The sequence below is a fragment of the Symphalangus syndactylus genome, chromosome 16, assembly GCF_028878055.3.
Source record: "Symphalangus syndactylus isolate Jambi chromosome 16, NHGRI_mSymSyn1-v2.1_pri, whole genome shotgun sequence".
Classification (NCBI taxonomy): Eukaryota; Metazoa; Chordata; class Mammalia; order Primates; family Hylobatidae; genus Symphalangus; species Symphalangus syndactylus.
Window position 1 is genome coordinate 44,377,071 of NC_072438.2, and position 27,695 is coordinate 44,404,765.

Consider the following 27,695-nt stretch of genomic DNA (forward strand, 5'->3'; position numbering starts at 1 on the left):
CAGTAACGAAAAGGCTTTCTAATATAACACCATCGTTAGGACTGAAACACATGCCTTAATTTGGTTGTGAAGTTACCATAAAAGAGCAATACTCTGAGTTCTGTTGAAGGTGTATCTCCTCCTTGCATATTACTCACAGCTACACTAAGCCTTAGGTGGTTTTCTCCACACTTGCCTTTTGTCAACTACACTTCCTTTCCCTGCCTTCCCCAAAATGGGAGGAGCTAGGCACAGGGCAAGGAAACTCCCTCAAGAAAAGGGAAGATGTTCCAAGGGGTGGTATTTTCCAGAAAAGACCTCTTTTTCTCTCTGAATCCCTGCTTGATAATATGCATGAAACAGCCAAAATCAGGCAAGAAAAATGTCTAGTTGTCTCTTCCATCACTATTCTCTTCAAAGTTTTCCTCACACCTAATGCAAATTTCCCAAGCAAAAACTAACATTGCCGTCACCAAAATGTAAGAGCCGGCATGTGCCAGTCACTGCCTGAAAGCTTTACAGATCTTACGTGTTGGATTTTTCTGATGATCTTAACAGCAGGTAGAATTATCACCCCCATTTTACAAGTATACAGACTAAGACCTAAAGATCGTAACTGACTGGCTGGAGTCACACAGCTAGAGAGTGACAGGCTTGGGCACAAACCCTGGTCTGTCTGACTCCAGGGTGGGTGCTTTTAACCCTGACACCCTCCTTCCTATCCTTCAAAGTCCAAGTCCCTACCCAAAGGGACAGAGGTTGAATAATGGTTCATGGCATGTTGCATAATCAACAGAGAAAGTTTCAGAACCCACTTCGTACTAACAGTCATTTATAAAGGAATCTTTTCTGCCAAAATATAAACGAAGCCTGAAGGCAAAAACTTTACAAAGGCATCTGTTGCCTAGGGATCAGAAGTATTAATCACTAACCAGAAGCATTTGAGGACTATCTGTAGTACTCCCTGCAATTTTTACTAAGCAGCCAGTTCAAGGGCCTAGCAGAGGAACTCAGCTACAGACTCCCAGACACCTTCCAAACATCCATACAATGCAAGAAAACTCCAGCGACTACCCAGACACAATTCAGTTCCGCTCTATTTAGAAAGATGAATTAAAAGCTAGCACTGCGGTACATCCACCCCTTTGGATTAGGAAAATAGTCAGAGTGCAGGTGTGGCATAATATGCAATAGATTTGGTCATTGTCCTGGGTTCCTGTCACAGAGTTCCTAAAGGCCTTGGAATTTCCTGATAGGAGTGTCTTTTGTTATTCATAATGAGCACCTTTTCATCACACCTGAGTTTACACTAATGCGGTGACTCGCGGTGGGGCCCCTAGACAGTCTCAGGGTGGGGCCAGTCTTCATTAAGACCAAGCGATTAGAAGACTGGAACTTTCAGCCCTACCCAGGGACCTCAGGAAAGTCAGAGCAGGGGAGGACTGGGCAGGGTCCTGGGACTGGAAATTAAACTCGACAAAAAAAACTCTTGAACAACAAGATTTGATAGCTTCCAGGTGGCTGAACAGGTGCAGGTGCTGGGAGGGCGGCACACCCAGAAAGGGCAGGAAAGCTGTGCACCCCACCCCAATACTATGCATCTCTTCTATTTTGTTGTTCGTGAGTAGCATCCTCTATAACAAGCCAGTATATGTAATAAAGTGTTTCCCTGAGTCCTGTAACCCATTCTAGGAAAATATCGAACCGGAGGAGGGGATTGTGGATCCCTCCTCCCAGCCATTTACAGATTATAGGTCAGAAGTACCCGAGCCCCGGCTTCCAACTGGCATCCCAAGTAGAGGCAGTCTTTTGGGATCTGACGCTAACTCTAGGTAGACAGGGTCAGAACTGTATTAAATTGCAGGGTTCGGGGATTTGGAGAACTGCAAAGTATGGAAAAAACCCACACATCTGTGTCAGAACTGTTGTGTGAGGATGGAGACAAACAAACAAAGTGTGTTCGCCCAGCAGGTCAGCTGATAATCCATCCTTCGAGAGATATTTATCTAAATTAAAATTGATTTCCAACGTTAAAGACATAATGTGTTTAAACCATAAACAAGAATGTTACCATGAGTACAGGTCAAATATCACCCTGTTTGCCAAACTTAAAATGCGAAGCAGAAACCATTCATATATCATGATTGCAAATGTTTACGGATGCATGAATCTAGGAAAAGAAAACCTAAACACACGTGGGAAAAGGGTAATAGAGATTGTGCTTAATTTTATTCCTTTTTTAACGTAAAGGAAAAGTTATGGTACGCATATCACTTTTAAAACTAGAAAGCAAAATTAATATTAATTCCAATTTATCAAAGACAGAAAATATCAACAGGGAAGTCCAAATTGGTACTAAGTTAAAAGTTATGTTAATCATTGAGACAAAAATATTTTAAAAAATGCATTTGGTCCACAAAATAGAGGATTTCAGTCTCAAAGCCAAACTCAAACATGCTAGGTTATAAACTGGTAAGAGATCAAGGCTGCATCTTGTCACCAGGCTGTGGTTTTGGTGCAGGGTGGAAGCTGAAGGGGCCACAGCTGGAAAGGGGCGTGCAGCAACATTAGGTATTACTTGGGGGCCCAGGAAGAGAACCAAGGGCTGCACAAAGGATTGGAGTCACCAGCTGTCCTCACAGGCCCCTGGAGAAACCGCAGGTACACAGATGAAGGCATGGACAGGAGAAGAGGGGACCTGGGGTTGAGAATAAGATAGAAGGCAAAGAGAACTGGGGAGCAGAGGAGAGAGGAGAAAAATGGCACCTCAGGTATTGACTGCTCAGTGGTACCTACTGGTACTAAGCACAGTAAAAACACAAAGGCTACTTTCCAAAAGGAAAACAACATCATTTAAAAAAAAAAAAAAAAACAGCCCTATTTGCCCATGAGTGTGGGAAGTGAGGACCCCAAACACCTTCTCTGCTGTAATTAAGAGAAGTGCCTACCACCGGCACCATCCTGCCATACCTGCTTGTGTGGCTTTGAACAAGTGTCTCATCCTCTGGGTCGCTGTTTCCTAATCTACAAAATAGGGTGGTAACAGGGCCTACGTCATCTGGTACTTTTATTTATTTATTTATTTTTTATGTATTTATTTATTTATTTTTTTATTTTTTTTCTTGAGACGGAGTCTCGCTCTGTCGCCCAGGCTGGAGTGCAGTGGCGCAATCTTGGCTCACTGCAAGCTCCGCCTCCCGGGTTCACGCCATTCTCCTGCCTCAGCCTCTCTGAGTAGCTGGGACTACAGGCGCCCGCCACCACGCCCGGCTAATTTTCTTGTATTTTTAGTAGAGACGGGGTTTCACCGTGGTCTCGATCTCCTGACCTCGTGATCCGCCCGCCTCGGCCTCCCAAAGTGCTGGGATTACAAGCGTGAGCCACCGTGCCCGGCCTATTTTTATTTTTTTTGAGACAGAGTCTCACTCTGTCACCCAGGCTGGAGTGCAGTGACGGTGCAATCTTGGCTCACTGCAGCCTCTGCCTCCCAGGTTCAAGTGATTCTCCTGCCTCAGCTTCCCAAGTAGCTGGGATTACAGACATGCACCACCGCGCCCAGCTAATTTTTACATTTTTACTAGAGACGAGGTTTCACCATGTTGGCCAGGCTGGTCTCGAACTCCTGACCTCAAGTGATCCTCCCGCCTCAGCCTCCCAAAGTGCTGGGATTATAGGCATGAGCCAGCACGCCCGGCCGGTACTTTGAAGAATTTATTGAGTTAATGCTTAAGGATTTCTACAAACTACCCCAGCTATATACTGTCCCTCTTTGAAAAGAATAAGTTTTCCATCCCTCTTTCATGCCACCTGGACAGAGGTACAACAGTAAGTGGTTAAAATAACAGACTATGGAACCAGAACACCTGAGTTCCAATCCCGGCTCCGCCACTTTCCAGCGGTGCAATATTGGCAACTTAGTTAAGTACGGTGGGCTTCAGTTTATAACATGGGAAGAAAATGTCGAGATCATAGAGTCCCTGGAAAGCCTACAGAACAGGCCCAGCACATAGCAAACCCTCATGAGTGCTATGACGTCGATACATGAGAACTTCAGCCCCTGGCAAGGTTCTCACAGTTTACTTATTTCGACTGATTCAACTGCCAGTAACCCATTTCATGCATCATCACAAATTTGGCAACTGCTTCAGCTTTCAGAAGCCCGGGTCCCAAGGGCCTGCAAGCTCCCCACAGCCACAGAAGGCAGTCTGGAATGTGAAAGGCACAGAGGCAGTGAGGGGGTCATCCATGCCTTACGCTGCACACTTCCAGAATGGGTACATCTTCTATGCCAAGGACATAGTCATGCATTGCTTGGGCAAATTAAAAAGCACTTTTTTTTCATGTAAAAGAAACATCCATGATTGAGTACTCAAGAACAGTATCACGAACTACTGTGCCCTGAAGGAAGGTCTCTGGAAGACAGAGATCAAAATCCAAGTATTCTGGTCTTTTTTGTTATTTTACACATCGTCCGAATAAGTTTGGTTGTCTGATTTTATAGAGTGCAGAAACTGACAACTGCATATTAGAAGAGAGGAGGGACAATGTTGTGTGGTTGAAAAGGATGCTGAATTTGAAACCAGACAGACAGAGCTGGGCTGCTCACTAACCACGTAAATTTAACTACTTGGAACCTTCTTTCTTCATCTGTAAAATGGGTGTAATTGAACCAACTTTATAGGGATGTTTTGAGGATTAAATGAGATTATGTATATAAAGCACCCAGATCTATGCCAAAAACATAAAGCACATTGTAAAAACAGCAATGAAAATTATGCTCAACCATATGAAACTGCTGTTTCTCTAAGTCAAAAAGAGTTGAAGAGAGTCAAACTGACAAACAGTCTGGGCAGGCAGGTGCTCTTGTGGAGTAGTGAGCATCTGGGAGTGTGGGGTGCCCAGGGCAGGGCCTGAGGGCAGAGGAGCATGTATTTACTGATGAGTGTGGTGTATTTCAACCTTTAGACAAATGGCTCAGCTCTATCAGGTTCAGCTCTATCAGTCCACGAGCCCATGCTGGCTAAAGCACAGACAAAGCCCAGGGGAAACATTTTCTTTTAAATTGTAATGAGAATTCAAAGTGTGAGAATCCACAGCTATTGAGTAAGTGGGCAAGGAATCCCACACACCTTAAATATCACTGAGGGCATGGTGTGCTATCGAGGGAATAACCAGTGCTCGGAACAATGACCCTAAAGTTTCTTTACTCAAGATTAAATTAATCTTCCTTTTAAGATGACAATTTAGAATACATTTCAGGGTGAAAAAATACTAAATTTCATAAAAGTTCAACTTGGTAAAAGTGTTAACACTGGAGAAAGGATGACACAGAATAGACAAACAGAAGCACAGCAGCAGCTGCCAGTGGACGGGGGAGGAGGGAATGGGGAGTGGCTGCCCAAAGTGTCCAGAGCTTCAGTTTGGGAAGATGTAAAGTTCTGGAACTAGACAGTGGAGATGCATGTACAACACTGTGAATGTGCTTAATCCCACTGAAGGGTGCACTTTAAAATGGTAACAGTACTAAATTTTATGTGTATTTTACCACAGTTTTTTTAAGCACATGAAAAAGGAACAGACAATATTTGAGTGCTTACCATACTGAGCACTCTATGTGTGCTACGTCCCAACGATGCTGTGAAGTAAATATTAGTATTATTATTATTTCTTATTATTTCTTTTTTTGACAGAGTCTCGCTCTGTTACCCAGGCTGGAGTGCAGCGGTGTGATCACAGCTCACTGCAGCTTTGAAATCCTGAGCTCAAGTGATCCTCCTATCTCAGCCTCCCAAGTAGCTGGGAACATAGGAATGTGCCACCATGCCTGGCTATTTACTTTTTTTTGAAGAGATGGGGTCTCGCTATTTTGCCCAGGCTGGTCTTGAACTCCTGGCCTCAAGTAATCCTCTCACCTCAGCCTTCCAAAGTGCTGGGATTACAGATATGAGCCAGCGTGCCAGGCTGAGGTAAATATTATTATCCTCATTTTACAGGAAGAAACTCTACCTCATGAAACAAGGCAATGTAGTTTCCCCAAATTGCACACAACCAGTAAGCAGTGAGGCCAGGATTTGAACACCAGCTGACAGAGCTCCACGGCTGGGTCTCTGCAACGCTTAGACCAACTCGTGCTTAGAAAACTCACTCATGTGAAACTTGCGTAGCTGAGTAACGCTGGAAGCTGAGGTGTTAGAAAGCTTAGGTGAAGTCAATAAGAGAGTCTATATAAATCTTGACTCTTCGAAGCAGGTTTTTAATAAAGGATAGGAATACTGAATTGTTTTGGAACACTAAAATGTTCACACCTTCATTTTTCATGATGTAGTGGACGATTTGCCCAACGGTGTCACTGTTTTCATTCACACTGTCGTTCAATTCTGAAAGAGAAAAGAGGAGGGGAGAACAGGTTACAATTGGTCATCAGCATCAAGTCAATCAATCTTAGAACCCCAGACCTCACTGAACAGTTTCCAGAAGCCTCAGGAAATCACCCATGGTGCTACAATTCTAGGCTTTCTCCCTCCAGCTCCAAACTTCCTAATGCATAACAAGCATAAAGAGAAAGTATCAAAGCTGTCCATCCAGCTCTTCTGAAGTTCAAATACTCACTCACTTTCCAAGACAATAATTTGGAAATGCACTTGTACCAGTCCTCATTATTATTTCTCTCTCATCATTTCCTTAAAGCCTTAAGAGAAATGGGAAGAAAGCTCATTAAAAAAGAAAAAGATTCTCCTTGGATTTTCTTTTAATTGCAGACTTACTGTATCAATTTACATATTGATTTCCTTTTTAAATTGGATCATAATTTATCCATGTTCATCAGACTGCTCTATCCTCTGAAATACACTTCCAAACTACCCACATTCAGGGCTTGGTTATGTGTCCACAAACTCAGTTTACTCTGGGGACTCTGTACCAAGAGTGTACATGATGGTCGTTGGGAAAAAAAGCAAACCACTCTGAAACCAATCTGCAAAATTTGTTTCAATAAGGAGAGCAAGGGAGGGCTGAAACGCTCCATCCTAGTTCACAGAGAATGCATCAAGGTGTGCAATGTCCTACTCATTTACCTGGAAAATGCCTTCTCTATCCAAAGGTCAGCTTTAATCCACGTGAACATGCATGTTTGGTTAGACAGCTCAGAAGCCGGCTGCTAAACCAACCTAAAGAGCATCTGGGAAGGAGGAGAGGGGGAGGCTCCACTTTCTGTTGACAAACACTTGGCTTTGGTTTGCTCACAGGCTCATACATGACTCATCATGCAATCCTGTTCCTTCTCAGCCTCAAAGGTCAGTGGGGGTGGGAAAAACCAACAGTCCAGCAAGCTGGCAAGGCGAGGAACCTCCCCGCAGCCAGCCCTGCTTTGCCTGAAGGGCGACCTCCTCCAATGTCACCTTTCTGCAGAAACTGCCCTTAGCGGGGCTGAAAGGAATAGGGGGAGTCACCTACTACCTCTCAAGGCCCAAGTCAGGAAACATCCCTAAAGATGATGGGAAAGAAATATCAGCGGAGAAAACAGGATTTCGTCTCCCAGGTTTTTCTAAACACTACCTTATGACTCCACGTTAGGAGAAACAGATGAGACAGCCTGAAGTTAGTACTAAGGCACCAGTTCTTGCCATACTTTTTTCTGCACTGTGCACACGATCGTTTACTTAATAAACATAAATTCCAACCACAAATATTTAAGATAGAACTCCCCCAGCAAAAGTAACACCACAAACATGGGGAGACCTATTTTAATTTTTCCTTCACTCTTATTCGAATCTGATTCCATAATAATAGTAAGGATTAATATTTAATGAGTAGTCATATATTCCAAATACCAAATGCATCTTTTCTCTAAATTTCACAGAAACCCCAAAAGGTGAGGACTATTTTCCTCGTTGAAATTAAATTAAAACGTCAAATGAATAAGATTAAATTAATTAAAAATACATTTAAGTGAAATTATACATGGCAGAGATTCAGAGCACACAATAACTTGTCTAAGGCCACAGGGCAAGAAAGCATGCCCTATCTGGCAGGTATTCAGTAATGAAAGCAAGTTTTCAAACTAGGTGTGATTACTGCGCAATCTGCACTTACACTACACTGTACCACCTGCCACTAAAATGGATCATTCTGCCTCAGAGAAATGGAAAGCATATATCACTGGTTTCATATTTAAAAACTGTCTCCTCACCCCCAATAAAAAGAGCCCTGGTTATTTACCTATCTTTTCAACCTTTTCCTCTTCGATATCTTGCTCTGCTTCTGTTGTACAACGATAGCCTTTCTTCTTAAGCAGGTGGCAAATGAGGACGCCGAAGAGACCCATGATAAAGAACACAGGGACAAGCGCATATGCAATATATTCTGGGTGTCCATTCCCAGTATCGTTGCTGGGCGACGGGGTCGTCTCTGTTCTGGAGTGCAATGTGCGGCTGCTCCCATTGTCTACAGAAAGAAACATGCATGCTGCATTAGATATCTGCCCAGGGCAAGAAAAACCTAATGACTCTCAGGTAATGTTCACAGTAAATCAGGGTCTGCTCCCGAAACCACAGGCCACGCAGACTGGTGGGTCTGGCTGCACAGGCACAAGATAGCCCAGGTTTGGGCTCAAACAGTCTGAGTTTAACTCTGCTACTCATGAACCGGGTCCCATGCTGGGTCATTTTTTAAAAAACCCTTTGAAGACAGCTTCTTCTTCATTGTGGAATGAGTATACAGGGTTGTAGTGAAGTGTCCAGCACAGAATAAACACATAAACATTACATGTAACATTACAAACAAAGAATGAACACATAAACATTACATGTAACATTACAAATATTACATAAACACTACATTACATTATAGCACAGTTCTTAGTGATTAAGAGCATGGCCTCAGAACACTCAAGTTCAATTCCCAGCTCCACCATTTAGCAGCTGTGTGACAACGGACAAGAACTTAACATCTTGATGCCTTGGTTTCTTATGAAATGGGCATACAAATACTACGTACTCACCCTTCTACGATTGTTATAAAGATGAAATAAATTATTACATGTAAACTAGCAAGCAACATAGCAAATATTCACCCACATGCCAGGCACCATTCTAGGCACTTGTGATGCAAGTGCATCACACTGAGCAAAACAGGTGGAGATTTGTTGTCCTCATGCAGCTTACATTCTAGGAGGATTTAGTAAACTAGAAGATCTACAGAATGAAGAAGAGGGAAAAGTCAGGGATAGCATCAAGATCTTGGCCCAGGGTGCAAACATAAAAATGGAAGTGAGTGCACTTGTTTATTTGTTCACTAATCCCAATAAACATTGAATGTGTGCCAGTTATGTGACAAGCACCACACTGGGTGGGAACTGGATAGAGTGATGAACAACGTAATGCAGCCCCTGCCATCTTGAGGCTCGTATAGGATGGCATCGGAAACAGCCATTAAACAAGTATACATGGGCAAATCGTGACGGATTGTGAGAAATGCTGTGGAAGGAAAACACAGGGCATTAGATAAGAACAGTGGGGATCTACCTTATGACTTCAAGAATAGGGAAGCTTTGAAGTGGGTATCTTTTGGAGAAAAGGGGAAGTTTTTGCCTTTAGATATGTCAAAGTATCACATGACTATATATATGAGAGGCAGTTTGATATCTTAGCCTGCAGGGGTGCCACATGGACTCCAGAAAGCAGTGAGCCTGGAGCACACAATTATATGATGTGGCCAACTGAGATCGCAGGAAGAACACACTGGGCTGGGTGCAGTGGCTCACGCCTGTAATCACAGCACTTTGGGAGGCTGAAGGGCGGCGCGGGGCGGGGAATCACTTGAGGTCAGGAGTTCGAGACCAGCCTGGGCAACATGGTGAAACCCCATCTCCACTAAAAATACAAAAATTAGCTGGGCATTGTGGTACACAACTGTGGTCCCAGCTACTTGGGAGGCAGAGGTGAGAGGACCGTTTGAGCCTGGGAGGCAGAGGTTACAGTGAGCCAAGATTGCACCACTGCACTTCAGCCTGGGTGACAGAGCAAGACTGACTAAAAAAAAAAAAAAAATTAAATTAAATTAAACATTAAAAAGTTAGCCTTATATATGTGCCTGTCACACAGTAAGCACTATAAACGTGTTAGCTACCACTATTAATATTTAGGCCGGGCACGGTGGCTCACGCCTATAATCCCAACACTTTGGGAGGCCAAGGAGGCAGATCACTTGAGGCCAGGAGTTCAGGAAGAACAAACATACTGTGTAGCAAAAGAATCAGCAGAGCACCATGCCATGGAAAAATGAGAGAAGTACAAAATGAAGAGGGGAGTCAGGTAGATGAGGACCAAAGAAAACTGTGTGGTTTGACTGAAACAAAGCTTCAGTATTTGGAATATCCTGACTCTGAAGGGATAAAGTGAGGTTTTCTACATGAAGGGAGGTTCACACACTGCTCAAGAAACCCAGAAATTGGAAAGCTAGAGACATTTAAATATAAGCTTTCTCAAGAGCATTTTGGTGAGAAAAGAATCTGTATTGTAATTGAGAGGGGCAGGAGGCAGCCAAATGATGCCCAGGCAGACAGGGTTGGGTCCCCGGTGAAACCCCACCTCCATGCTGAAGACAGTTTAAAGCCTGAAAGCCAAGCTCCAAGTTAAATCCTCGGACCACATGGAGGACTTGTCTTCCTGTTTGGTGCGCTTTCCTCACAAACCAATCAGCACGCACTCCCCGTTCTGAGTCCATTAAAGGCCCCAGACCCAGCCACACAGGAGGAACTTCAAGTAGGGGAACCATTCCCCCGAACCCCACATTGCCTCTCTGCTGAAAGCCGTTTTCATTGCTCAATAAAATTCTTCTCCGCCCTCCTCACCCTTCAATGTGTCGTGTATCCTCATTCTTCTTGGGTGCACTACAAGAGCTTGGGAACTGCTGAAAGCGGGTACAAGCTATACCACAGGTGAGCTGAAGCACGCCAGTGTGGCCAAGTGAGGCCTGGGCAGGGCGTCGCCAGCCAAAGGTCCCCAGTTTACAAAGTGACCAAGAACAAAACTCCTGCATCGTAATGATTATAATGGGGACAATATACCTGATATGAAATGAGCACAGTTCATCACAGCAACAAACAAACAATATCAAACAGAAGCTTTATTTGCAAACCAGAGGCCATGGAACAAAGGCTACCTCTCTTTCGCATGGAACTATCCATTGTCTTTGAACATGAAAGGAAATAACTGGTTTCTTAGGTTTGTAAGAGGTTGCATTGATTACTATATCAGACAACCTCCAGAATTTGAAATAGCCTGTGTTTTCTGATTTCAAGAATCAATACAATAAATACACCCCTAAATATATGCAATATACCATCTAAGTTAGGGTTTAACCTCATGCCTCATTTTCAGTAAAAACCAGAAACATTTATTTAATCCCTTTTATGGTCCTAAAACAATAAGTTTTCTTTATTAATCCCTTTACATAACACACATTCCATGCAACAAGAATAGGTGAAGTAGGCAGCATGCTGAGATCAAGGAGCTTTACTCAGAATCACTGTCTGTTTCAATCTGGGGGTGACAATAAATTCTTTCTGGGGGACAATGGGAAACAGGGATAAAAGCAGAGGGGCACAGAATTGGAGTCAAACACCTGCCTCTGAATCAGGTGATTAAGAAGGTGGCTTCATCGTGAATTTGACATGTGGCAACCCCTAACAAACACTATATACCTATGTGGCAACCCCTAACAAACACTATATACCTACAGAGCTCTGTGACTTACAAACATGTGTCATTCACTTAATTTCATAATTATCATGCCATCAAAAAACTGAAGATATGAATCTACATTAGTGAAGCATACAAACTATAGGGAGATGCAATATAGCACTCAGATTAAAAGCTCAGACCTGGCAGAAATAACAGACATGTTATTTGGCCACATACTAGCCATGTCACCTTAGGCAAGTAATTTTCACTGTTCTGTACTGTTTCCTCTCTGTAAAAAGGATCAAAATGAATGTGACTAATCTGTGATAATTTTACAAGATGGCCCTGTGAAATAAAAATCTAATCTCGGACCCCAATTTACTATGCCAAAAGGAAAAAATTAAGCTGAAAGCTGAGTCATTCAAGAAACTGCCTTTCCTTTTGTTCTTAGGCAGATAGCTACCGATTAAAGGTTAAGTATCTGCACAGGTAGCTACTCCATGCTCACCTTATCTTAGGTAAAGTGCTGACTGACTGACATAATTGACTATTACCCTGCCCGCTCCTTTTCCCTTGCAACAGGTAGATTCAGTAATGTGAACATCTGCTCCCTCTTTCCTCTTTAAGTTTTGAAACCCTCAAAATCTTCTTAGGAAAATGGCATGAACCACGGATTGTTCCTGTGGATTTGAGATCCTTTTCTCTGGGCATGTCCTTAATCTTTGCAAAATAAACTTCTAAATTGATTGAGACCTGTCTCAGATACTTTCTGGTTTCCAGCTTCAAAATTATTTGATACTGCTTCTACTGAGAGGTGAGGTCTGTATCTCCTCCCCTTACATTTACACTCTTCTCTCCCGGACCAACAGAATGTGTTGGGAGTAATGCATTATCACTTTCCAGCCTCAGGCAATAAGAAACTGACAACTTCCACTTCCTGTTTCTTGGGGCACTTGCTCTTGGAACCCAGCCACCATGCTGTGAGGAAGCCTAAGCTTTCCTGTGGAGAGAAAATAGCAGGCATCAACTTACCAGCCAGTAATAGCCATAATAAAAGCAGATCCTATAGTCCCAACTGATGCTCCATGGGGCAAAGATGAGCTGTCTCTGATGAACCCTGCTCAAATTGTATAACGAATCCTTAAACAAAAGAAATGATTGTTGTTTTCACCTACTAAGCTTTGGGGTTATTTGTTACACAGCAATAGTAACTGGAAGCCTGCTGCATGGTGTCACTGTGAAGATTAAACAACATTAATATGTAAAGCATTCAGAAGAGTGTCTACAAAAAGGTGGGCACTGTATTTTAGTCATAATCATAAAAGACCTGCATTATTCAGTAAGATAGCCACTAGCCACATGTAGCTATTTAAATTCAAATTTAAGCCAAATGAATTTAAATAAAGTTAAAAATTCAGTTCCTCAGTTGCATAGCCACATCTCAAGTGCCCAGTGGCCATGTGTGGCTAACTGCTACCATACTGGACAGGCCAGATAAAGAACATTTCCACCATCCCAGAAAGTTTTTTTGGACAGCCCTGTTGTGCATTACAAAGAATAGCTAACAAGAAAGATGCAGAGTGGACAATACATTGTGATCTACCTTAACAATTCAATGAAAAATAGCTTTTAAATAACAAAGTAACTATTCATCCATAATGTCTAAAACATTTATAAACTTCAGTAGGTTTAGCTTTCCTTCAATTTACACTAATAATTTGCTGAGAAACACTGTATCCCTCCTTCTCCTTCACCCCTAGCTGAATCATGTCTGAATCATGAACAAATTATTTAGTTCAAATAGCAAAGGTTGTTGCATTATTTATAAAAGTCAAAAAATAGCAACAGCTGCATATTTGCAATGAGATAATAAGAACATATCTAAATCACTGTTTCATTTGATGAAATAATATGCACTCTTTAAAGATCTATGAAATTGTTTGTGAAGATATGGAAAAACACTATGATCCAATATTGAATTTCAAAAGCTGGATTCAAAATCTTACATGCAAATATGATCCAACTAGTTTTTTTAAAAAATAAAAACGCATAAAGGTATAAAGCCAAAACCAAAATGCTAAGTGATTCTGGGTGCTAAAATAATGAAATAAATTTAATTTTATCTTTAAACTTTTCTATAACTTTCTAAAATTACTATGTGGTACTTTTGTGCCAAGACGGTAGACACTTTAAAAAGTATGTAGAGCAGAGGCTGTTGGTCATTTGAGAGTCACAGATCCCTTTGCGAGGTCTGATGGATGCTAGGATTCCTATTTCAAAATTCCGCCTCCCAATTCTGTGAGTTCTTGAACCCAAATTAATATAAGGGCATGTGATGTAATAAAAATGACATCCAAGTTTCTGCTTGAGCAACATAGTGGACATTGGTCCCATTCATTGTGATGGGAAATATATGAAAAAAAAAAGCAAGTTTGCTTGGTGTTATGGTTTGAATTTTGTCACCTCCTCCTAAATTTTTATGTTGAACTCCTAACCCCCAATACCTCAGAATGTATTTGGAGATAGGATCTTTACATAGGTCATCTAGTTAAAATGAAGTCATCAGGGTGGACCCTAGTCCCATATGATTGATGTCCTTCTGAAAAGGGGAAATGTGGAGACAGACACAGGGAAAACACCATTTGAAGAAAAAGGCAGAGATCTGGATGATGCTTCTTCTACAAGCCAAGGGACACCAAAGATTGCCAGCAAATCACCGGAACCCAGGAGAGAGGCATGAAACAGGTTCTCTCATAGCCCTCAGAAGGAGGCAACCTTGCTGACACATTCCTCTTGGACTTCTCTGTTGCTGAAGCCACTCTGTCTGTGGTACTTTGTGAGGCAGCTCTAGCAAATGAATTCACTTGGCATCTCGAGGACAACATCACAGTTCAGTTTTGAACATGCAAAGATAGAGGTAAGGAGGTGACATCCAGATGGAAATAGGCATTCAGCAACTGGATCTTCTCCACTCAGAAGCTGAGGAAGAACAGCCAGAGCTCCAGTCTAGGACAGAGAGGAATGAGTTTCCAGAAGAGGTAAGTGGTCAGCTGGGTCAGATGTTATAAGAGGGTGCGACTAAAATACGAAGGAAATGCAAAATGGTGCCACTGCTTGCTAAATAGTATTAAGGCTTCTCAAAAGGTTAAAAATAGAACTACCATGTGATCTAGAAGTCCCACTTCTGGGTACATATCCAAAAAAAGAATTGAAATCAGGATCTTGAGGAAATACCTGCACTCCCATGTTGTCTGCAGTATTAGTTACAATAGCCAAGATGTGGAAGCCACCAAAATTCCTATCGATAGACAAAGGGATAAAGAAATCATGGCATATGAAAATGGAATATTATTCAGCTTTATAAAGAAGAAAATCCTGCCAAACGTGACAACATGGGTAAACCCTGAGGACATTATGCTAAATGAAATAAGCCAGACACCAAAGGACAAATACTATACAATTCTGTTTATATATGGTATCTAAAATAGTCAAACTCATAGAAACCAGAGAGTAGAATGGTGTTTGCCAGGGGCTGGGCAGGCAGGGGAAAAGGGACAGTTGATGATCAACAGGCATAAAATACAAATTTTCAGTTACACGAGATGAATAAGTTCTAGAGATCTAACAATACTGTATTGTGCACTTAAAAATTTGTTCAGAGAGTAGACCTCATGTTAAGTGTTTTCACCATAATTTTTAAAAAGAGAGAGAAAGAAAGAAACAAACAACCTGCTATAGTTTGAATATGATCTGTCCCATCCAAAACACACATTGAAATTTGGTCCCCAACGTAACTAACAGTGTTGAGCTGTAGTGGGACCTTTAAGAAGTGCTTGGGTCTTAGGGATTCCATGCTCATAAAGGAGTCAATGCTGTTCTCACAGAAGTGAGTGAGTTCTCATGGGAGTGGGTTAGTTATTGGGAGTGTGGATTGTTATAAAAACGAGTTCAGCTTCCTCGTGCTTTCTTGCTTCCTCTCTCACCATGGGATTTCTTCCATTTTGTCACTGATGTCATGAAGCAACAAGAGGCCCTTACCAGATATGGCTATCCAGTCTTGGACTTCCCATCCTCCAGAACTGCGAGCTAAATAAACCTCTATTCTTTATAAATTACCCAGTCTTGGGTATTCTGTTATAGCAACAGAAAACAAACGAAGACACAACCCAAGAGAAATCTTTAGAAAGAGGCTTGAGAAGAACTCAGATAAATCAGGCCACGTAGAAATTCCTAAGAACACATGGGAAACCTTCAGTTTCTAATTTAGGAGCAGCTTGGGATTTTTTAACTTCTCCCTTGTTGGATTTTGCTCCCTGTTTCTCTGTAGTTTCTTGAAGTAAACGTTCTTTAAAATTTCTAAAGATAAAGTAAAACAAAAACGGAAATAAATAGGCAAAAATAAAATAGAAAGAAAAACAATCCACAGATGCTCTTTGGTGGCCTTGCTGGAGCAGTTTTCCAATGAACTGGATGGCAAGATGCAAGCTGGATTCCCTGGGTTCAGGAACAGAGACACTGAGCTCATTGTGCTCCTTCCAGAAGCCCAGTCTGAGCAAGCAAGGAGGGTAGGGTAGTTCACCCTCAGGGTGAAAGGAAGAAATTTTTGTTTGGGGTTTATTTTTTAAGTGGATGAAACCAAAGTATTTGTATGTAGAAAGGAAGCAGCAAAAGGGAGAGACAGAGAGGGAGTATGAAGCAATGGCCTTGAGATGATTTCCACATGAAGGAGGGGAATTAAATAGCTGAATAGAAAAGGATACATTTTTTCCTGAGGCCTTCCTTTATAGTGGGTGGAAGAAAGTTGCGGGAACAGGTGCCTCTGTTGTCTTTTAACATAAAAAGCAAGGCCTGGTGTGGTGGCTTACACCTGAAATCCCAGGATTTTGGGAGGGCAAGGCAAGATTACACATTTTGTGAAACCTCATCTCTACAAAAAAATCCCCCAAAAATAAGATAGCTAGGAGTGCTTGTGCACACCTGTAGTCCCAGCTACTTGGGTGGCTGAGATGGGAGGATCAAATGAGGCCAGGAGGTGGAGGCTGCAGTGGGCCATGATTGTGCCACTCTACTGGGAGGGTGGGTCAGCCTGGGGGACTGAGCGAGACCCTGTCACACACACACACACACACACACACACACACACAACATAAAAAGCAATGGCAAACCAGTGTAAAATGCACCTGCAGTCCCAACTACTGGGGAGGCTTGGGTAGGAGGATTACTTGAGCCCAGGAGTTCAAAGCCAGCCTAAGGAATGGCCAGGGAGGAAGCAATGACATCTGTTGCTAACTAGGAGGTTGAGGACAAAAGAGGGGACTTCAGCAGACAGTAGGCTCAGTAGAGAGACTGAAGGGAGGTGTCAGTGAAAATAATGCACAATGGCATTCAGGACACAGCTGAGATGTGCACCCCAAATCTCTAACTGTATGAGACCACTCAAGGCATGCCATGCAGGCTGGAAGCCAGAACAAATCAGGAGCAGAATGGAAAGCAGACAGAGCTAGAGTACGAAAGAGAACAGTTTAGTGTGAGATGGCTCCAGAATCGATGATGTCTGATTCACACTAGTTTATTACAGCACTATCAATACTAAGCCACCACCACAACTATGGAGCACGTATGAGCCAACACTAAGCTAAGCATTGAATCTTCACAGTAAACCTATAAAATGGTTACCAGTGTTATCCTCACATTACAGCTGGGGAAAGAGAAGCACAGAAAGGTCAGGCAATATTCCCAACGTCAAGGTCACGTGGCTACCAAGTGGCAGTGCCTGGATTCAAACCAGGCAGTGTGGATCCTGCATGCTCAAACACACTTTATCTTACTCTCGGTGTCTGCATATGTAAAACACAATTTGTGAGAGAGTGCTGTCCATCTACCAATGCCTAAAGTACATTTTCATTATTTTTCTTTCAACAATATTTCATCATTTAGCCACTTTTCTGTTAAAATGCTAAATGATGGCCTATTCTCGCCTATTTCACAACTTGGTTTAGAATAAAAGCTCCGCAAACTTCAAAACCATGGATTCCAATTAGCACAGCAAGAAGTAGGATAAGTTTTGAAAATGCTCCCACCAGACTCCAAAGCAGTTTTGCCAGATGAACAACAAAAAACTCTACTATTTGCCCTTATCACTGATCAATCTCCCTCCCAACTCCCAAATCACAGCTGGCCTTACACAGGTCATAACCTGGGATCCCTACAGCCTTGCTGGCTCTTCAAAAACAAGCCCACCACTTCATTTTGAGAGTCTTTTGCACACAGCAAGAGCCACTGAAACAGGCAGAGCTTGGCTCTAGCTGGTAAGTATAACTCTCTTCCACAGCACCACAAATAAAAAATGTCCAACACAAAGGCCAGTGTTTGTCAAAATTCTTTGGGTTTTTCCTGGGCCCAGTGAGCTTTGGTAAATTTGCTGTATTCTGAGGACCCACTAGGTATGTGTGTTTTGCCAGGATCCTGCTGAGATTACAAAAGAAAACGTGAGATGAAAAAGATCAAAGGCAGCAGGGAACTGAGGAGGAGGCATGAAGCATGGCTGGAAGTCAACCTAAAAAGTCAAAAGCAATTTTCTAGCTTGTTTCCAAGTAATACTTGTATTTCCAACTGACCCCAATGGTCAGAGGAGCTGAGACAGAATGGCGGGGAAATGGCATTCCTCACACCCAGTGGGCATGGCTTGAGGGTTGCTAACATTTTTTGGTCTAGATTACCAAGATGGTTAAATGTCTAAATGCTCATTTCTCAAAAGAGGTTTTTCTTCATCCACCTTTGCCACCAGCTACCTCTGTGATACTGAACAAGTCACTTCACCTCCCTGGGCCTCAGTTTCCTCATCTGAAAAATTACAAGCAGGAGCTGATGTCCTTCATGGTTCTCAGAATTCCACTATTCCCCAACCTTCTGCAGCCTCATCCACAATTCACTGTGGGTTGACACTGCTGGAGATGAAGACACAAGCCCATTCTCCATGTCCACAAGGCCAAATCCAAACAGCTCTCAAATCCAACCACAGACTCCAGACAAGGCAGCCATCCTAACCTCTCCCAAGTAGATTTGTGCCAACCAAGATCAAGATCAAGAATGGCTCTGATAGCAATTCTTCCTCTCCTTACCAGGAAAGGGTGCGCATTCTCAGAAGCTAGGGTTTCCTGGCAAACTGAACCAACAAACTCTTGATGGGAAAGGAACTTGGCTGATAAGTGGATAACCCACATCAAGGTTAGCTGGAAAATAGCTTTTAAGCACACACACACACACACACACCCATTTTTATTTACTTATTTATTTATTTTTAAGCTAACATTCAAATCACAGTATCTGAGAAGGGTCTATTTTTTGGTCTAGATTACCAAGATGGCTAAATGTCTAAATGTTCATTTCTCTAAAGGGGTTTTTCTTCATCCACCATTGCCGCCAGCTACCTGGTGATACTGAACAAGTCACTTCACCTCCCTGGGCCTCAGTTTCCTCATCTAAAAAATCACAAGCAGGAGCTGATGTTCTTCATGATTCTCAAAATTCCACTATTCCCCAACCTTCTGCGGCCTCATCCACAATTCACTCTGGGCTGACACTGCTGGAGATGAAGACACAAGCCCATTTTCCATGTCCACAAGGCCAAATCCCGACAGCTCTCAAATCCAATTGTTTCATAACTCCTTTCACAGCAACATCAAATCTGACAAACTCATCTGGTAGCAAACCCTGCACTGACCTGATGTGTGGCTGTTTACAATCTCCATTACATTTAGTTTGCTGCATAAACATTAATGTATTTGATTAGACCCCTCCAGTCTAATTCTTCCTCTCCTGGTAAGGAGAGGAAGAATTGCTATCAGAGCCATTCTTGATCTTGATCTTGGTTGGCACAAAGCTCGGGGGAAGTCACATCATTTAGAGTTTAGACTACCAGTCCCAAGGGTTTCCGACTGTCACAACACTAAGAGTAAAGAGATTGGTGAGGGTACCGCACTTGCTCAAGGTCACATGGTTAAAAACTGGTAAGAGGCCAGGCACAGTGGCTCACGCCTGTAATCCCAGCACTTTGGGAGGCTGAGGCGGGCAGATCACAAGGTCAGGAGATCGAGATCATCCTGGCTAACACGGTGAAACCCCGTCTCTACTAAAAATATAAAAAATTAGCCAGGCACGGTGGCAAGTGCCCGTAGTCCCAGCTACTTGGGAGGCTGAGGCAGGAGAATGGCGTGAACCTGGGAGGCGGAGCCTGCAGTGAGCCGAGATCACGCCACGGCACTCCAGCCTGGGTGACAGAGACTCTGTCTCAAAAAAAAAAGCAAAACAAAAACAAAACAAAACAAAAAACCAAAAACCCCAAAAACAAACAAACAAACAAACAAACAAAACTGGTAAGAACCTGGGACAAAAATCTTGTTTCAGGACAGAATCTGTAACTAGTCCACCTACTGCCCCTCAGTCCTACTTTGGTAGAGCCAGGACCTATTATCTAGTCAGTAGCTAGCAGCTTACTACCAGTGCAAAACAACCTCTTTTAAGTTAATTCTGTTTGTTTGTTTGTTTTTTGAGACAGAGTCACTCTGTCACCCAAGCCGGAGTGCAATAGCGCAATCTCAGCTCACCACAACCTCTGCCTCCCAGGTTCAAGCAATTCTCCTGCCTCAGCCTCCAGAGTATCTGGGACTACAGGTGCACGCTGCCACGCCTGGTTAATTTTTTGTATTTTAGTAGAGATGGAGTTTCACCATGTTGCCCAGGCCAGTCTCGAATTCCTGAGCTCAGGCAGTCCACCCACCTTGGCCTTTCAAAGTGCTAGGATTATAGGCCTGAGCCACTGCACCTAGGCAAGTTAATTCTTTAAATACAGTTTAAATCAATTGCCCACAATAATAAAAGAAGAGAAACCAAAGCGAATTCTACAAAATAAAATCATCCCCAAATTATTCCTATTTGGTTACAGAGATAACTAAAGTCACAGGCTCTAAGACCATCTAAACACAGTGGCAATCATAAAGACACAGCATTTGCCCAAGCTCAAGCATATGTTGTAGAGAGAACAAATGGGCTTAAACAGAATTGGAGAACACTGTAAGTCAGTATATAAATAAGTGCTGAACTCTGTAGTGAAACTTGAGGCAGCTTTCAGCTTCCAGTCAATTCCTAGACAAACAGCTGCTACAACCCCACCTATCCCCAAAAAGGCAGCTGTGACTAGGCAGGGAGGGGACACCCAGATGGCACCCACCTGCCAAAGTCCACCCACCCATGAAACAAAACCCCACCCAACCCCAGCTGCATACAGTCCCTCAATTACCTTTATTTTGTTAAAATTCCTGAAATGCTACCATGAGACATAAGCCCTGGAGTCTGATTCTGGGTTGCAAAGACACTCTGGGAACAGACGGAAGCTCAGACAACTTCCCCAATAAAATGTGCAGGAGTCAGCAATGTCTAGCTATAAAGCCTTATTTTCAGATGCATTTGGCTAACGGGTGCCTTGAAAAATTATCATTACTAATGATAATTATCATTTTTAATGAGAAAATGCATTTCAACTTACAATCTAATTACTCAAAAGTAGTATTTGGGGCATAACCTATCCTTAAGCTGGGGCTTCCTTCTTAAATACCACATAGATTGAGAAGGGAAGTAATAAAGATGATCCAGAAAGAAAAAGGACTTTATGCTGAGCCTCAACAGAGTAACTGAATTTGGCTGGACAAAAAGAGAACAGGACACTCTTGACAGGCAGGAGGCTGGGGCACTCAGAGCATTCCTGAACCCCGGGTTGCTAACAGAACAAAGGACTGAAACTTGAGTGATGTCAATATAAAGAAACATCTTAGAAAAAAAAAAAAGATGAAATATAAATATTTACCATCCCTGGCTTCAATTTGAACTGAAGAGAGAAAAGTAACTTTGCAGAGTCAGAGAAAGTCCCTAGCCTACCCCACACTGTCTCGGGTTTACCATTTGAAGTTATTTCTTAAAGCCACAGAACTCCAACACAGATGACAACTACAGCCACCCCCATCCCCCCATCTTCCCCCACCTCCCACCTCACCCAAAGCTCCCTCTTGGGAGGAAATTAACTCTAGGATCTCGGTGTCTTGAGAGGCCAAGGACCTCAACTTCTGGACTCTTCCAGAGTATCTCAAACAATGGTTTGCATTCAGGATACAACAGAAGGCTCATCTGACCTGGCCTCACCCCAGACTGGAGCAAGGTCAGCTCACCAGTTATTTGCTTTGGGACACAGGCCAGGAAGCCACCAACTGTGCCTCTAAGACAGAAGACTGAGGAGATTCCCACAGACCCTCGCTGATGGCGGCACACATTAGTGGGGTCCTCAGAGAGGGGTGTGAGAAAAAGCAATACCCGTGGGGTTCAAGGACTGGGAGCGTTCCCTGCTGACTCTCTCCCCATCTTCTTTTCCTGTCCTCCAGCCCCTCCCTCCCTCTTTCGCTGCCCCGCCTCCTTTTGCTATTTTTGGTGCTGTCCATCTGGGGACTTTTCCAAAGTCTTTACTTACTGATAGCACTGTCTGTCTCCTGGGAAGGGGCTGGGTGGCTGCACAACAGGAATGGAGAGAGACTAACGGCCCTTGCGAACCTTTAAAATTACACATTATGTCCACTCAAGAAAGAAATGGAATTCTGAAGAAGCCATTTGTTTGAAGTGACCTTAAAGCAACAGGGCTTCAGAAATCTAATATGTGCTTCAGATTACTTCTGCAAGGTGGTACGTCATAAAGAATGAGTTGCTACTTTAAAGTAATTGTCAATCGCAGCATTCACACGGTGTGTTAGGGGTGTCAGGCAGTGTTCTGGATGCTTCCTGGGCAATCTCATTCTACCCTCGCAGCATCTGTAAGGAAGCATCTCTCATTACCCCCATTCGCAGATGAGGAAAATGAGGCACACGGGTTCAGTAACAAGCCTCGGTGTGTAGGAGGACAGGATCCAACCCAGACAATGGAATCCCGGTGAGAGGTGACAGCGTACTGGCAGTCCTCACAGCCCTCGCTTGCTGTCAGCGACTCCTCTGCCTGGGCTCCCACTTTGGCGGCACTTGACGAGCCCTTCAGCCCACCGCTGCACTGTGGGAGCCCCTTTCTGGGCTGACCAAGGCAGGAGCCGGCTCCCTCAGCTTGCAGGGAGGTGTGGAGGGAGAGGCGGGAGCGGGAACCGGGGCTGCGTGCGGCGCTGGCGGCCAGCTGGAGTTCCGGGTGGGCGTGGGCTTGGCGGGCCCTGCACTCGGAGCAGCTGGCTGGCCCTGCCGGCCTGGGCAATGAGGGACTTAGCACCCGGGCCAGCGGCTGCAGAGGGTGTACTGGGTCCCCCAGCAGTGCCAGCCCACTGGCGCTGCGCTCGATTTCTCACCAGGCCTTAGCTGCCTTTCTGCAGGGCAGGGCTCGGGACCTGCAGCCTGCCATGCCTGAGCCTCCCACCCCCTCCATGGGCTCCTGTGTGGCCCGAGCCTCCCCGACGAGCGCCACCCCCTGCTCCACAGCGCCCATCGACCACCCAAGGGCTGAGGAGTGCGAGCACATGGCGCGGGACTGGCAGGCAGCTCCACCTGCAGCCCCGGTGCGGGATCCACTGGGTGAAGCCAGCTGGGCTCCTGAGTCTGGTGGAGATGTGGAGAACCTTTACGTCTAGCTCAGGGATTGTAAACACACCAATCAGCATCCTGTGTCTAGCTCGAGGTTTGTGAATGCACCAATTGACACTCTGTATCTAGCTACTCTGGTGGAGATGTGGAGAACCTTTATGTCTAGCTCAAGGATTGTAAATACATCAATCGGCACTCTGTATCTAGCTCAAGGTTTGTGAACACACCAATCAGCACCCTGTGTCTAGCTCGAGGTTTGTGAGTGCACCAATTGATACTCTGTATCTAGCTGCTCTGGTGGGGCCTTGAGAACCTTTGTGTGGATACTCTGTATCTAACTGATCTGATGGGGACGTGGAGAACTTTTATGTCTAGTTCAGGGATGGTAAACGCACCAATCAGCACTCTGTCAGAACAGACCACTCGGCTCTACCCGTCAGCAGGACGTGGGTGGGGCCAGATAAGAGAATAAAAGCAGGCTGCCCGAGCCAGCAGTGGCAACCCGCTCAGGTCCCCTTTCACACTGTGGAAGCTTTGTTCTTTCACTCTTTGCAATAAATCTTGCTACTGCTCACTCTTTGGGTCCACACTGCTTTTAAGAGCTGTAACACTCACCGCGAAGGTCTGCAGCTTCACTCCTGAGCCAGCGAGACCATGAATCCAACAGAAGGAAGAAACTCTGTACACATCCGAACATCAGAAGGAAGAAACTCTAGACGCGCCACCTTAAGAGCTGTAACACTCACCGCGAGGGTCCGCAGCTTCATTCTTGAAGTCAGTGAGACCAAGAACCCACCAATTCCGGACACACCGGGGCCCACACTCTTAGCCATGTTGCTGTCTGCAAGGGGCGGTGGCCTTGGGTTTTATCTAGTGACACATGCCTTTAAGTGGCTTTGTTAAACTATCACCAATGAACCACACAGCTGGGCTGCATACAGGTCAACATTCACCCACCAAAGGCCCTTAAACACTAAGAAGCTGCCTCTCTCCAATGACCCTATGATATATGATTAACACTGGAACTTGCACATATCTTCTTCTGGTGTAAAAATCATCTTCATAAAAAAAAGACTGAAGTCAGCTGTAGGTGAATGAAATTTGTAGTGGCTTCATTTTTAAAAAATCTTGATCGCACAAAATTTCCCAATATTAATTTTAACTGCAAAAAACAAAAGATCGACTGGGCGCAGTGGCTCATGTCTGTAATGCCAGCACTTTGGGAGGCCGAGGCGGGTGGATCACAAGGTCAAGAGATCAAGACCATCCTGGCCAACATGGTGAAACCCCGTCTCTACTAAAAATACAAAAATTAGCTGGGCATGGTGGCACGTGCCTGTAGTCCCAGCTGCTTGGGAGGCTGGGGCAGGAGAATTGCTTGAACCCAGGTTGAACCTGGGAGGTGGAGATTGCAGTGAGCTGAGATCCCGCCACTGTGACAGAGCGAGACGCCATCTTAAAAAAAAAAAAAAATCACTCATATATAACTACTTCATCTCCCTCTATACCTATCATAAAGGTAAAAGTAAAAGACCTTTTGCCAGCTATTGAAAAGCACCTTATTCACAGATGCATGTGTTCACATTATTGCTCAAAAACTATTATTCAATGGTTGCCACAAACATAATTTGTACCAGCAATGTTAATTACATGGCATCTAAAAATCTTTCAGAAAAAATATTTAAAAAGGAGAGGAATAAAGAAAATTTTCATTCATACACATGAAATAGGGACACACAGTACAAGATATAAAAGTTCCCACCCAAATAACACACTTTTCAATGCACTTTCACATTCATTCTTTTATTTGAAATCCCTAATCCCAAGAAGTTAGGTAATATCATCATTCTGTAAATATATCAGTGGCCTACGTGATATCACTGGGTCAAGGCAGAGAAATAAGCCAAGCAAAAGAACCAAAGCTTAGGAGGACATTTTCCCCACCCATCTCACTACAACAGCGCACCACTCAGACATACCACGGTCAAAGGCAGGAATCCCAACAGGACACAGAACTCGCCGGAAAACCCTGACTAAAGTCAAACACCTCTTCCCCTAAGTGGAGGTGGGGAAGTGAAGGTTTGTACCTCTAATCCCTAACACAGTTCCTGCAACACAGTAGGAGTGCCTGAAACATCTGCCGCAGCGGATATGTGAAAGCAAATTCTCTCATTGCAGAATGGCTCCTGGGTAATCAATCAAGTCCCCAAGTTCACTGTAACTTTATAAGCAGTTTTGTTAAGATCCTATTTGGTAGAACAGAATGTCCAGTGTACTTACACCCCATTTGCCAAATACCAACGGTTTTTACAAACATAAATAAGTAGATTCTTTTCAGAGCTGGACAACTGATACACTCCACAGCTTCACACCCTTGTTGGATAAGTCCTTTCTGAAGGATGTAAATATACCAGCATGCTCCTGGGTTCATCAAAATCAACAGAAGTTTCCAGTTTGCAAAGATTCAAAAGAAAGGCTATAAATAGCAGCACATTCCTAAACCCAGCTTGGGGAACTAGCTCTCAACCAGATTTTCCCAGGACTCCAATTCATCCCCAACTGCCAGATCCATAAGGGGACGCTAAATCCAAGCTTACACAACCTCAACAAAGGCTACTGCCCAATTTCCACATGGCTGCAAGTCCTAACAGAACTGTTCATATACATTCCTTGCAAGAAGCCAACCAAGAACTAGGTTAGAAATTATTTAAACTATGGGAGGAAGGCTAAGTAGCAAGGGCCAGAAAAAAACCATCAAATAGCAGGAAACACGCCATCTCAGCCTGTCTCCAGCAGCAACAGAAGAAATGGGGTCAAAGGGGTGCTCCTTTAGGAAATCAGTGAATTCCCTGGAGCTTACAGAGAGCTGGTGCAGGAAACCAATCCTTGGGGAGCTCGATCCCTCGTTTCTGGGCACAACTGGCACCTGTCAGGGTTGGAAGTCCAGCCGAGTCATTTCTACCCTGCAGAATAGGACATAAACTAATCACCTGGGGAAAAAATGGGTGGTGCTGAGCCGGCTGGAGTGTAGCAAGGGCGTCAGAAAGAAGACTGGCCCAGCGCCCGACCAGGCAGAGGGAGAAAGAGAGATGGTAACAGATGCCCCTGTGGAGTGTTGGGGGTTTATGATTTCCACATCCAGGGCCTCTAGGATGCTCAACTACTTTACTACCAACTGCTAACAGCAACTAACCTTTACTGGAATTTTTACTTACGTTAGCATTTCTTATCTCTACAACTCTGAGATAGGTGTTAATATTAAACCCATCTTAGAAATGGAGATGATCAAGAACAAAGTATTGAAGCTGACATCACTCATCTGGGAGATGGCTGGGCCAACATTTGAACCAAGGTCTGTTGCAGGCAGGGCCAACTCTGAAGCAAGACTACTCCCTAGGAAGCATGGAAGCAAAAGCAGAAACTCGCTTTTTTCTTGGCTGCACTGTGTTCGACTTGTTTCCTAGCTGTGAGGCCCCAGGCAAGGTCAATTAGCATCTCTGTGCCTCAGTTTCCTCATCCATAAAATAATAATAGTTTCTAAGCCTTATATGAGATTACTAGGGTTTATCCAAATTAAGTACTCAATAAATGCTAGCCATTATTGCTGTGATTATTATTATCTGTGATAATAAGAGCAAAGCAGTTGCTATCCTCACCAAGCTCACAGCTCAGCTGGGGATATAAAATCAAACATCCAGAAAAGGACAAGGAATCACATGAGCTGGACTGGAAGGGGCGGTGTTAAATGTGGGGTGCAGAAAAGATAAGCCCTGGGGGTGAGTGAGCAGTGACCACACAGCACTGCTCAGTTGGCACCACAAGGCCAGTCGGGCACCCACATCCCCGCATGCAAGCCAGTGATTCTCTTCCTTCCAGGTACAGGAAGCAGATAATGACTAAACAGAGAACTACAAAAGTCCTAAACGGAGGGCTTTCCAATTAGTCACAGGTTAGGTCGGGCAATGTTCCTCCAAGACAGGCACGTGGGCCGGCTTCTGAGAACATAGGAACTGGAAAAGGAAGGTGAGTAAATGTGGAGCTCCAAAGATCTGTCCCGGCTGAAGTCCCCTGGTGTGAAGTCCCCGCTACTGCTGTTAGAGAAAGGGCAAAGTAAAGGAGGGAGTAGGAGAGAAAATAAAGGTCACTTCAGAAAAGGCAAACGAAGGAAAGATTAAACAGAAGTAATCAGGAAAACCCTAGACATAGGGAAGTCAATGTTAAGGAGGAGAAATAAATGTCACTAGCATGAAATCCAAACAAGAACTCTGAAAACCAGTGGCAACCAGTGAGACACATAGAAAAAAATACTATTAATAATAGTCACATATTGATGCATAATGTGTACAGTTACTATTTCAAGCATTTTTCAGATATTAACTCATGTAATCCTTACAATAACCCTATGGGCTAGGTTCTATTATTTCCAGCCCCATTTAA

The 27,695-nt window shown here is 43.8% G+C and overlaps 1 protein-coding gene across 1 annotated transcript in view; it reads right to left on the reverse strand.

Annotated features, from left to right (window-relative positions):
• The window catches only part of RELL1 (RELT like 1), a 75,640-nt gene that overhangs the window by 30,967 nt on the left and 16,978 nt on the right, over nucleotides 1-27,695 (reverse strand). The window contains exons 2-3 of the mRNA XM_055245742.2: nucleotides 8,197-8,421; nucleotides 6,285-6,356 (exon numbers count right to left, since the gene is read on the reverse strand). Coding sequence (XP_055101717.1) covers nucleotides 6,285-6,356; nucleotides 8,197-8,421 — 297 coding nt within the window. The remainder of the gene's footprint in view (nucleotides 1-6,284; nucleotides 6,357-8,196; nucleotides 8,422-27,695) is intronic.